The 13112-nt window shown below is 38.6% G+C and overlaps 1 protein-coding gene across 6 annotated transcripts in view; it reads left to right on the top strand.

The window, feature by feature from the left end:
* The window catches only part of Cul2 (cullin 2), a 99796-nt gene that overhangs the window by 41126 nt on the left and 45558 nt on the right, over positions 1–13112 (top strand). For all 6 annotated transcript variants that reach the window (XM_063253686.1, XM_063253687.1, XM_003468623.5 and 3 more), the window contains 2 exons: positions 2911–3005; positions 10902–11007. In XM_063253686.1, coding sequence (XP_063109756.1) covers positions 2911–3005; positions 10902–11007 — 201 coding nt within the window. The remainder of the gene's footprint in view (positions 1–2910; positions 3006–10901; positions 11008–13112) is intronic.

Genomic DNA, 13112 nt, shown 5'->3' with positions numbered 1-13112 from the left:
TACTCAGTGTTGCTGCAGCATGGGCGCTCGCTTAGCAACCACCTGTGTCCTGAGCTCTGAGTTGGTACACGGGCACAGTCTTCATTAGTGTCTAATCCTGTGCGTGGGTGGCCAGGATGATACTTTTTGGAATGGTGCAGACCCTTAAGTAGGCACATTTGGTCATGACCTTAAAGCATTTGAAGGAATGTTTAAAAATTAAGTTTATTGGTATATTTTACATATACATAATGACAGCATTCATCATAGGGAATTTGTACCTCTACATGATATAACTTGATTCCTTTTTTTTGGACCATTCTCCTACCCTCCCTTTAATGCCTCTTCCCCTCCTTATTTACAAAAGCTTTGTTTGTGTTTTTCCTTCTTGTTATTTTTTCTTTTTTCCTTTCCCTCTCCCCCTTGCGTAGTAGTTTCTTTCCCATTTGAACATTTTCTTCGTATTTCACAATGTCCAGTATATATTTTGATCATTTACACTTTCAATTTCTCTCACCAGAGAGACCAGGCAGTATTTTATTTAATTATTATTATTATTGCTATTATTCTGGTTCTGAGGATTGAGCTCAGAGTCTTGTGCATGCTAGGCAAGCACTCCATCCCCAGCCCTGACTAGGCATTATTTATATATGTGTTTGATTTCACTTGAAGAGTATTGTCTCAATAGTGTTACTGCTATATTTCTTTTGTATTTATTATTGCATGTACCTGTTAGTGTTTTGGTGTTTTATTAGTTAATGAAAATGTTTTGGCAGAAAGTACTCTTAATGTGGTCTTACTGTACAGCTGTTTTAAAGTTTGCTGTTATGTGAGGCGTAGTAGTACATGCCTGGAGTCTCATCACCTAGGAGGCAGAGGCAGGAGGATTACTGTGAGGTCAAGGCCAGCTTGGGCTACATGGAGGGAGACCTGTCTCAAAAAAATTAAAATAAAATAATAAAAAAAAAGTTTGCTATTGTAAGCTAGTGAACTTTGATTTTATAATAAGTAGCTGTGAAGACATAAGTTTTTCATTGTTTGGAGATGCTATTTGTTTATATACTCATTTTGCTGGATAGATCCCAGTTTAAATAACTTGATATTATAAATATCATTCTGATTAAATTGTCACTGTGATCATGGACATTTTTTTGTTTTGTTTTGTTTTGTTTTTTTGGTTCTTGGGATCAGACCTAAGCTCTTGTGCATGCCAAGTGTCCCCTCTATCACTGAGCTGTATCTCCAGCCCCACAGATTTCATAGGATTAAATCCTAGGCATGGAATTTCTTGGTCACAACTTTTTTTAAAATTGTTTTTGACATATATTAATTCATACAGAATTTTCTAGGTTTGTTAGGTCCAGCCACCATAAAGCAGGTGATTAAGGGTGCTTTATTTATTCTCCAGTGTTAAGATCAGGTGCTATTTTTAATTTACCAGTTTGATAGAAAAGTATTATTTTAGGTTATTTTTATCATCCTAAGTTTTAATTGTTAAAATGCTGAGCTATAACTGGGTGCAGTAGTGCATGCCTGTAATCCCAGCATTTAGGAGACTGAAGCAAGAGGAGGATTGTTGCAAGTTTGAGGCTAGTCTGGGCTACAAAGTAAGCCCAAAACCAGCTTCAATGCATAGTGAGACCCTGTCTCAAAAAGACCAAAAAAAAAAAAAAAAAAAAAAAAAAAAAAAAAAAAAAACAAAAAAACAAAAACAAAAACAAAACTGGATTTATTAAGCATGGCACTTAGGGGCTGGGGATTTAGCTCAGCGGCATAAGCACCTGCCTTGCAAGCGCGTGGTCGTCGCGTGGTCGTGAGTTCAATCCCTGGTACTGATTTAAAAAAAAAAAGCGTGGCACTTCATCAGAGAATTAGATAAAAATTGAGGTCATAGCTCACCTCAGGTCATGGGACAGTTGATGGGAAAACAGATTACAGAACTTGGTATCTGTTGAGTTCCAGACCAGTGTGTTTTCTTATGGTCAGACTAGATTTCCATTACACTATGTCTTGGGGCACTGGGGAGGAGACGAGGGCCTTTGCATTGGGATACAGACTCAGCCCTTTTTTATTATTTTGAGTTAGATCGGTAAGTTGTCCAGGCTGAGCATGGACTTGTGATCCTCCTGCCTTAGTCTTCAATAGTGCTGGGATAATAGACATGGTTTACAAATAAATTTTTTTTCAACAAATAAATTCTTCAAAAAAGTAGACCTGAGATTTCAGTTTGATTTTTTTTGTTTTGTTTTGTTTTCGTTTTGGGAATCAAATTCAGGATCTTGAGCTTGCCAGAGAGATGTTTGTGCCTCTGAACCATAGCCCTGGCCATCAGTTGATTTTTACTTTTCTAAAAGTAATAGCCGTCTGTTAAATGTACAAAATCTCATTTTGGGGATAAGGCATCAATTTCTATTCATAGCAATAAGGAGTTGATAGACTGATATCACTTGGGGGCTGGTCAAAAGTAATGGATTTAAGGAAACATAATCCTGGTAGAATTAATATCTTCTGTTATAAACTGATCTTCATATTCTGTTCCAAAGACAAAATCAGATCAATATGTGGTTTTGTCCTTTTATATTGCCATGAGATAATTTATTCTATATGATGGCGGGCCTCCCTTCCAAATCCTAGGCTCATGTTTGCTGGTTTCAACTTTTTTTTTTTTGAGACACCGGGCAGTTCAGGTTGACCTCAAACTCAAGGAATACCTCTGCCTCAGCCTCCTGCATGCTAGGTTATAGGCATGCACTCCATGCCCTAGATTCCCAGTTATTTCATTTGTACTGGAGGTAGCTAAAGTATAATTTGAGAATGTAATTTATAATGCTTTAAGTACTTATTTTTGAAGGTGAGTTTTGATACATTCTGTATTTTATAATGAAAATGATTAGCACTTTCTAAATAAAAATGTTTTCTTTGTTTATATAGAAAGTTCTAGAGTCTGAAGAACAAGTACTTGTTATGTATCATAGGTATTGGGAAGAATATAGCAAGGGTGCAGATTATATGGACTGCTTATATAGGTAAGTGTGCCTTTTAAGTTTTGACAATCTATACAGTATTGCCTGCATTCAATAAGTAAAAGAACGATTTTTTATTACTTTGTATTGAAACATGCAGAATTAATCCACTGCTTCTTAAGTAGATGTCCCCCTCCACTGGGGAAGGTCCAGTCTGGGTCTGGTGGGTATTTGGGAGCCGTATTATTTGTAGAAAATTACTCTGAAAACTAATACTGTATTTAGTAGCCTGGCTCTGAATATTTCTTTACATTGCTTCGAGCCATAGGTGCTGTTAAATTTCCATAGAGTTCAGTGTAGAAGTTGGGGTAAATCTTAGCTCACGTCCCTTCCTAGGTTCTTACCTGCTCTAGGTTTCAGCGCTGGTATTTCAGGGAAACATGATTGTGTGAGCCATCTGTCCTCCAGACACACACACACTCACGTAGAGTCTCATACTGCTTCACATCTGTCCTTCTTCTGAATCACTATTTCCAACCCCATCTTCAGCTGTTCCCTCTCCCTTCCTGTGCCCCTCCTGCTTGAGTCTTCGCTGTGCTGATCCTCGCTGATCTGTGTGTGGGTGCATGGGAGTGGTTCTGAAAGATGCGTCCCTGGGGGATCTTTTTGAGAGGATCTCAGGCTGGAGTACACAGGCTAAGATGGCTATGACTTTAATAAACAATATATGGCCAGGGGCTCCTGTCGAAGAGGTGCATCATCCTTGATTAGAACATCCCTCTGGTGGCATGGCTGTCTTTGTGGAAGCTATGAAGGCAGATTGTGTTCATTGTTGAATAGCAGATACATGTAACATCCTGATCTTTAACCCGTGTTGCTCTTGGGGTGATTGTGGCCTGAGACCAGTGCAGTCGTCCTTTTGCTCATGCACTGTGGTGCAGGACATAGAGTGTCCAGTGTCACGTTCACACTGGCAGAGGCTGACTAATTGAGCAGGTCTCTAGGCGTTATCTGTGCGCTCCCAGCGTGCCTTACAGCACTGCTGCATTGTGAGAGCAATGCTTAGTTCTCTAGGCTTCTTTTTTCTCTTTGCCTCATTGATTCTCCTGTCCATTACTGCAGCCTCAGCCTCAGGTGCCTATGTGGTCAGGCTGGCCTCTGATTTAGTCCTCTTGCCTAACCCTTTGCAGTCCTGGGATTACAGCATGTGCCATCACACCACACTTAGAAGCTAGAGTTGTCTCTCAGTGGCCCAGTGTCTTTTAGAAGAACAAAGTGTAATAAAACTAGAGACCAGTTGCTGTCAAGCACAGGTTTGCTGTGGCTTTGGCTTTTATAAAACAGTATTTGTTATGTAGTAAGCATCTTGATGTTTGACTTTCTTAATTACCAAGGTGAGATTATCAGAATTCCCAAGCTAAGGACTATGAGTATAGATCAGTATTAGAGCACCTGAATGAGGCCCTGGATTGGATCCTCAGTACTCTAGAAGACAAAAACAAAAAGCAGTTCCCTACCTGGGCTGTAGAGGAATTTGAAGGGCAAGAATGAGTGTGTTGGAGTGTGCTTGTGTGCTTTCGTTCCTGGGGAGCAAGCGGGCTTTTAGCATAGAGATGCTGGAAGCAGTGTTTGGACTACACAGTGGGATCCCTCCTTCACTATGAATTTCAGTAAAGATGTAGTGTATTCCTGTTCTTTGTTATTTATTAAATAGGACACAATTTGCTCAACTCTCCTGCCTTTCTGTGTACCATATGTATTTTACTTTATTTTTTTGGTATTGAGAATTGAACTGAGGCTCTTCCTCCTGAGCTACATCTTCAGCATGTATGCCCAGCTGGTTTTTTTTTTTTTTTTCTTTTTTGTTCCAGTGATCTAACTCATGACCTCATTCTTGCCAGGCAGGCGCTATACCACCGAACTAAATCCCCAGCCTTTTTTTCTTTTTCTTTTCTTTCTTTTTTTTGTGATGGAGTTTTACTGTATGGTTCAGGCTGGCCTTGAACTCACAGCTATCCTCCTGCTTGAACTTCCTAAGTGCTGGGGTTACAGGTGTGTACCACTACACCTGGCATCTCTGGCCCTTTTTATTTTGAGGAATAGTCTTGCTGAGTAGTTTTGAAGATGCTTAGGCTGGCCTTGAATTTGTGGTACATCTTCTTGCTTCATCCTTGAAGAGTGTTGAGACAACCTATCTGGTTAGTGTTGTACTAGTTAGTACTGTCACACAGGTGTTTTAACTTTTAGTAACTGGTGGAGGAAATAGATGTATTCATGGGTATGTACACACAAACTTGCAAGGTAATAGGTATCTCTTGAAGGCTTAGGTTGTTGACTTCACTTCTGTTCAAACAGGCAATGGTTGAAAGGCAGAATTGCAGTCCACAATTTGTCTGATTCCAAAGCTCATTATCATAATCATTTCATTTTACCTTTATTGGGTATATAGTCTGAATTGGTCAATTAGATTCTGCTCTGATCCTTTTTCTTATTCTACACTTTTTTTTCCCTGGGACATCTTTATACTCCTGGTTTTAGTGACAACCTGTGTGTCAATAACTGAAAATATATATGTTTATCCCAGGTGGCATAAGGTTCGGAGGCATTGTTCTGTGTTGTATTGTTTTGCTGTGAGGTGAGTTACCATGGTACTCTTGCAGATGTTTCATTCTGAGCTCGGATTTGTACACACACTTGCCCCCAGTATGAACCGGTTTATCTGAATAGTGGCATACAAGGAGCCCGGAGATTCAGCTGTGCGGTGCTTGGTTTTGTGCTGTCCGCCTGACCCCTGTTGTCACATCATCAACAGAGCTCTTACCTGCCTCTTGTCCTTTGCACTCCTGTGCTATCTCTACCCTGTCGTTTCCTGTGTGGACTGTTGATGATTATGTTCCAGTAACTCATCTTGCAGCTATTGATTTCTCATTTGTCCTATCAGGAGAACTACTTGTTCTGAAGTGCCAATTTGATCACTCTTGGAAGACATTAGGAACTTGGCTGTGTGCGTAGCACAGCCTCTGTGCTGACACCCATGGGATTCTTTTAACAGTGTTTTGTTTGGACTCTGTGATTATGGTCTCAGGTGTCTGATCATTATTTATTTAATCATATTGGTAGCATAAGTGATGAAATCACTTTCAAGGAAGACATAGTTGGTAGTAATTAAATGAAAACTGCACAGCAGTATTGCTTGCTTGGTAGATTATCCAGGTTATCTCTTGCTTCTAGTCTCAGTTTATAAGGAAAGCATAATATAAAGTAAAAAAAAGTCAGTTTTGTTTCTATTTTTTTTTTGTCTTTTTCATCGGTACTGGGGATCGAACTCAAGACTGCCTGCTTGCAAGGCAGGTGCTTATGCCACTGAGCTAAATCTCCAGCCCCCTGTTTCTATTTTTAAAAAAGTATTTTTATGAAATAATTTTTGGTCTCGTATTTAGTTTTAGTTTGTGAGATGGATATTCAACAGCATTATTTACTTAATGGATTTAGATTTTAAATACACACAGTGACCCTGGCCACCTTTCCCCAGTCCTCTGCATGTCTGTATTAGTGGCCATGTCCAGTACTTAAGTGGAGAACTTGGGAACAGATAGCTCTTACCTGCCTGTAGGCAGGAGCCTAAGAACAAGTCTTACAATAGGATTTTTTAGGTAGACCACAAGGCTGAATCTCTTAGAGGTTTCAAAGTTATCTGGACTGGGGCTGTACCTCAGTGTAGAGTACACTTACTTAGCATGTGTGAGGACCCAGCTTTGGTGCCCAGCATAGGAAAGAAAAGAAAAGGAAAGAAACCTGCATAGTTAAGCTTGGTGCAATGATACACACCTTGTAGATCCAGCCACTGGGAGAAGGCAGGAAGATCACTTGAGCCCAGGAGTTTATGACAGCTTGAGTGAATTAATGTGACCTTGTTGAGAGAGAAAGAGAGATTGGTTAAACTGTAGTTTTTAACAATTACTATTGTATTGTACTATATTGACTTGTATTGCTGTTATATTACAGCAAAGCAAGACTTTATTAACTACTCAGTAGAACATGTGCTGCAATCAGGTATTTCCTCTGTGGTAGAGTGTAGGCTATTTACTTACTTATTTATTTAATGTTTTTGGTGCCAGGGATCGAACTCACGACCTCGAATTTGCCAAGCAGGCACTTATGCTGCTGTGCTAAACCCCCGGTCCTGAGTGTAGACTATTTTAGAACTGTTGGAAGCTATTTCATTTTACAGTTTCCTAGAACATTTGTCTTTATTTACAAACAAATGTGTGGTTACTAAATTTTTTTACGACATACTGCAGTGACATAAAATGCAGTAAAATCGATATCCTTACACTGTTTTAAATTCTGACTTCATTTTGAAAGCCTGCTAACTGATATCATCAAGAATTATAATCAGAAATGCAAAAGCTACAGTTGCTGTGAGTTAGACTGAATTTTGTTCCATGAGTGAAAGAATAGTGACTTGCCCTATCTGATGTGAGACGTGCAGAGCTACATCAAAGCAGCTGTCGTAGTGCACAGATACAGCTTTGCAATAGATTAGTGAGTTAGCTAATCTGTAGATCTAGCAGCTGTTTCTTAGGTGATTTACCACATTGTTAAGAGGTTTACACTAACAGTATTATGAAGGTGTAAGGAATTACTGTACAATTCAGAACAGGAAGTTGACATCTGAAAGCAGCATTTTGAGATGAATTAAGAGAGGCCAGAAATTAAAAATAGAGATTGGTTATAAGACGGTTGTACATAAGCTAGAGGGTTATAAGATGGTTGTACACCAGCTAGAGGGTGAATGAATGCTTTGGAGGTAAAAGAAGTAATGTGACAAGAGGACATGAAGGCCTGGTTAGAAGCAGGATGGAGAAAGGAGTTAAGTGAGGCAAATGTTTTAGATAGGTTCACCAGAATAGCCACAGTGCCACTGAACAGAAAGATAGGGTTTGGACCAAAGTTTCAGTACAGGAAGCACACACAAATGAGAAGGGGGTGATTAAGGTCCTGATGCTCAGACACACGGGGCATTGTTGAGATTCTGTCTCTGTTCTTATTTCTGCAGCATGTGTAAATCACGTGAACAGGGACGGCAGTGCTGACTTCCGTCTTCTGCCCTCGGTGCATAGCAGAGTACCTGGGATGTAGTCCCAGGGCGGTAGCGGTTATAGGAGGGTGTCTGCTCATCACCTCCAAGCAGAATGACCTTTGAGATCTTGATCCTCCCTCCTAACAGTTCCTTTGAGTATTAAATGAGAGTCATAGTAGTACCACACATGGACCTCATCATGTTCAGCCAGGTAGAATACATAGGACTGTGGCTGACACATGACAGAATCCAAAGAGTTGTTCCTGGCTACTTTTCTTTCCTGACATTCATGGCTTTTACAATGTGGCTCTGGGCTGCTTTGGCAAGTTTGTGTTCTGAGCAAACACCATAAAGGCAGCTGTGTATTAGCTAGCTGGTTTGTGGAAGCAGAAAGTTAAGATTAGTGAAGATGGGTCAGGGAAGGCCTGCAGGCTGGGTTTGGCCTGAGACCTGGGCTGGGGCAGCCTTTAGCATCTTTGGAATGGGAGGTTACCATTGGTGAGCCATCCTCTCACCCTTTGTCTTTCTCCCTCAATAGTATTGCTTTTCCCAGAGCTGAAACACATCAAGAAGTTGTGAGAGTGTCAGGGAGTGCCGAGGGGAAGGGAACAGTGGCATTTGGGAGAGAGGACTGATAGAATTCTGTGACTGCGCAGTCCATTCTGTCCACTGGCATATTGAGATGGCAGGCCTTGGAGTCTAGAGTCTGGATCATTGTGGATGTAGCAGCAGAAGTGGTTGGTAGAAGGGGTTGTGGATATGCTGCTTACATTGAAGTCCAGGAGTGGGATGTTTAGTTGTTTCTCCGGGTTTGATGGTCATTGCCTAGATACTTGTACTGACATCGCTACACAGTGGCAGACCTTTTCAGATGAAGAGTTTGCAGGTGTGAGCATTAAAGGCCATAGTGAAGTGTAGGGTGGTGAAAGGATGTATGAGAACATGGCATCCTTTCTACACATTATATTTTAGGACTGTGTCTTCATCTCCGTTTTGTTTGTTTTGTTTTCTTTCCAGTACTAAGACTTGAACCCAGGGTCTTAGCACCAAGCTTCAACCCTAGAGCTCCAGTGTATCTTTTTCCTTTTGAGCAAGGTGTCACTATGTAGTTCAGGCTGGCTTTGAACTCATTATGTATCCCAGGCTGGCCTCAAAGTCATAGTGCTCCTCCTGCCTCAGCCTCCCAAGAGCTAGGATTATTAGGCAGACAGACACTACCATTTTGCCTGGCAGTTTAGGTCTGACCCTTGAATAAGCATACAAGGAATATAAAGGTATCAGTGATTTTTAGTGTAAAATCTCCCATCTTTGTGTGACTGATAATAGTACTTTTTTCTACTTTAAAGGTTTTACTCATTTTTCTCTGAGGTCCTTGCAGAGAGATGTTAAGCTAATAATTTAATGTTTAAATTGTATCTCTAATTTTTATATAACTAGTTTCATTTGGAATTGCCAATTCAATTATTTAAATATATAAGGAACAAACATTGCATATTTGTATTAATTTTTAGAATATATAAAAATGACAATTTTATCAAATTCAGTAAATTTTCTGTGTTTGGTATATCTTAAAACATTCGATACACAACACAATGTTACAGTCTGGACAGTAGTACTTGTAGTATCTAGCCTTTTTCTGAGTTCTTTTCACATTATTGTCTTTCTTTGAACACACATTTTATACTACCATGTTGGCCTTTCCTTTTTTTCCTGTGGACGGTATTAATTTCAGTGAACTGTCTTCCCACTAAATGGAATGGGGAAGATGTTGATGATGGACAGCCTGATTTGTGTGTCATCAGTTATTCAGTCCATTAGACCTAATTTAAATTGTAAATGACTTTTTAAAAAAGGCAGTCTCACTAGGTAGTGCAGGCTGGCTTAAATTCACTTATGTAGCCCAGGTTGGTCTAAAACTTGTGGCAGTCCTCCTGCCTCAGCCTCCCTGGAACTGAGATTACAGATGTGTGCCTCCACACCTGGTGCAAATGACTTTTTGAACTCTCTTGTTTTGGAAAAATAACAAGTTCCATATTGTTTGGTCAGAAAATGTACGCATATTTCATACTCATATGCTTTTCTTTGGTTTTTGATTGCAGGATGCTTTTTTGCTGTTGGTCACCCCTGTCAACACCATCTATAGAGTTATTACAATCATGACACACTGCTGGAATGCTTTAGTTTCCTTTCTCCAAGTTCAAGCTCTTGTTTCTGTGTTATGAATAGTTGACGATAAGGAGGTCTTTTTTGTCTTTCCATTTCGTAGCACAGGCTTTTCTGATCTGCTAACATTTCTCCCATTTGCAGTTCTTTCTCTTGTCCCCCCTTGCCATTTTCTTCCTAAGCGGTCTCAGTGTCCCAGGCCTGTCTGTTTTGTATTGTAAAGGAAAATCACTGAGTTCTGGAGAAGTAAAAAAAGTATATCTAATGTACTTACATTAAGAGTTTTTATGGATTCTAGCACAAAATTATGGTTTATTTTTTTGAAAATAAAATTTAAAAAAAGAAAAGAAAAGAAATACAGATTAGTCAAAGAAAATAACCAAACTTATTAGATTTCACTAGAAACAGATGTCAAAGACAAATACAATATTCTAAGTGAAGCATGCAAAAAATAGTCAATATAACACTAATAAACAGATGTACAAGTGTATCTCTTGTCAACAAGAATGGATGGGTTGGTAGGACACTGTGCAACTAATGGTCAGCACAGTCCACATGTAAACAAACGCACTGCCTGAGGGACCCTCAGAGTGAGCCGCTAAGTGGTTCATTACTGAGCTGTTGTGTAGTTAATAACCTAAAATTATTGTTCTAAAGTGGCAAGTTACTTATTTTCTTACTGATTTTGACTTTACTGTTATTTTATTTTTCAGGTATCTTAACACCCAGTATATTAAAAAGAATAAATTGACTGAAGCTGACCTTCAGTATGGCTATGGTGGGGTAGATATGAATGAGCCACTCATGGAGATAGGAGAGGTAATGATAAACTCTTTAAGTGACTGCAGGCAAAATTATGTTTTTCATGTGTTGAGATAGTTTGTTTCAACTTTTTTAAGGACACAAAATTGATCATCTTAATAAATTGTTGGAAAAGTGAGCACCTTAAAAGTTTCCTGAGTCTTTAGATATCAGCAGAACAGAAAGGATGTGAGAGTCACTAGTTTAGTAATTAAATTTATGGTGGATGAATGAATGGGTCAGTGATTCTATAGTTTGGGGAAAAAATTCATAAAAATTATTTAGAAAACACTGAGACTCCTATGGTAAAAAAGTAGAAAAGACAAAGAGGTGAAAAGAGGAAATTTATGGGTCTAATAAATTTATGATAACTTAATAATTTTTTTAAAAGTGAATATACAATTTAACATTCAAACTTCTTTAAGACATGTGCAATATGGCAATTTTACTGGGGGTTTAACCCTACCTAGAATATGATTGCTTGCTGGGGGTTAGCAACAGGGTCCAGTTAGCACTTAGCACTAATTAAATACTTTATTGAATGAATACAGTACCAAAACAAAATGCATTTAGATGCTTTCTTAAAAAAAATCAGTTTTAAAGGCCTTTCTATCCAGGCTAAAGACAAACACAATAAAGGCAGATATGCTAGTTTAACATAATTGGCTGATTTTATACCGTACTTACATCTTTTAGTCCACAAATATATTATTAAATGATAGAGAACATCTAATACAACCATTTCTACAGGTATAATTTAGTAATTAAAGAGCAGTAAGATAGTAAATTACTCAGTTGAAATGATTCATCCTAGTTCTTGAGATAGTATGCAGATTTAGTTGTGGAAAACTGTGTATGGTGATGTTGAAATGTTCCTGTACAAGTTTAGTTAGTACATATTGAATGACAGGCACTGGGCATTCAGTGACAGACAGGCAGGAAGTGCCTGGCCTAGTGAAGGTTGTAGGGAAGGAGAACGGATGTCACTTCATTACAGAAATTCATGCTAAATTGTGATGCACTTTAATGATGGAGATAAACACCCAAGATGCAGCATTAGGAGGAATTATGTATTTCTTTTGCAAAGAAATTGATCAGTGTCCTTCCGTAGACCTTAAAATGTTGAATACCTTTTATCTAAGAAATCACATGTCTCGTAACCTGTACTTGGAGAATAATAAGGGAGAAAAGGCTTACATGTTTAAAAGTATCTGTTGCGGGGCTGGGGATTTAGCTCAGCGGCATAAGCACCTGCCTTGCAAGCAGGCAGTCATGAGTTCGATCCCCGGTACTGATAAAAAAGGAAAAAGACAAAAACAAACAAACAAATAAAAAAAGTATCTGTTGCATTCATTGTTAAAATATTTCAACTAACAGGTGAATGATTGAAGTTCACACATCCAACAGTAAAAATCATGCATTGAGCAAGATTGGTAGATAGTATGATTTTGTTAGATAGGTAGGCAAATGAAAAAATAGAAAGTGGTTCACAAAAATTGTAACGAAGGAGAAGATGGTTTAGAAAAAATTTTGATACATTATGTTTAATACAATAAACTGTAGAAATAAAAGGACATAGAAAGATCACTGGAGAAAAAAATCAATTGGTAGTAGCTTTTTATTAATGGAATTATAAGTGAATATTTTGCTTAAAACTTTCCCTCTATACCAGCACCATCAAGTTCCCTTCTCTTCTAAGAGATCATCTCTGGAAATAATTCAGTTTGTAGCATTCCTGAACTTAACGTGTGCTTTTGCATGTAAATATTATATGTACACACAGCATTATCTTTTTTTTTTTTTTTTTTTTTTTTTTTTTTTTTTTTTTTTTTTTTTTTTTTTTGTCTTTAACACAGGATTTTGCTGTGCAGTTCAGGCTGGCCTTGAACTCACTTTATAACTCACACTGGTCTCAAACTCGCAGTGATTCTCTTGCGTCAGTCTCCTGAGTGCTGGGATTACAGATGTGCACCACTGTGCACCACATATTATACTTCTGATGTTAATTTATATTTTTTATTGTTTATTTATTTTTTAGACCAGTTTCACTATATAATTCAGGCCGGCCTTGAACTCATTATGTAACCCATGCTGGCCTTGACCATGGTGATCCTCTTGCCTGA

The sequence above is a fragment of the Cavia porcellus genome, unplaced genomic scaffold, assembly GCF_034190915.1.
Source record: "Cavia porcellus strain 051 isolate PalLab524CR breed Dunkin Hartley unplaced genomic scaffold, mCavPor4.1 scaffold_7, whole genome shotgun sequence".
Taxonomy (NCBI): domain Eukaryota; kingdom Metazoa; phylum Chordata; class Mammalia; order Rodentia; family Caviidae; genus Cavia; species Cavia porcellus.
Note: the sequence above shows the minus strand (reverse complement) of the source record. Positions and strands in the feature narration are given on the sequence as shown.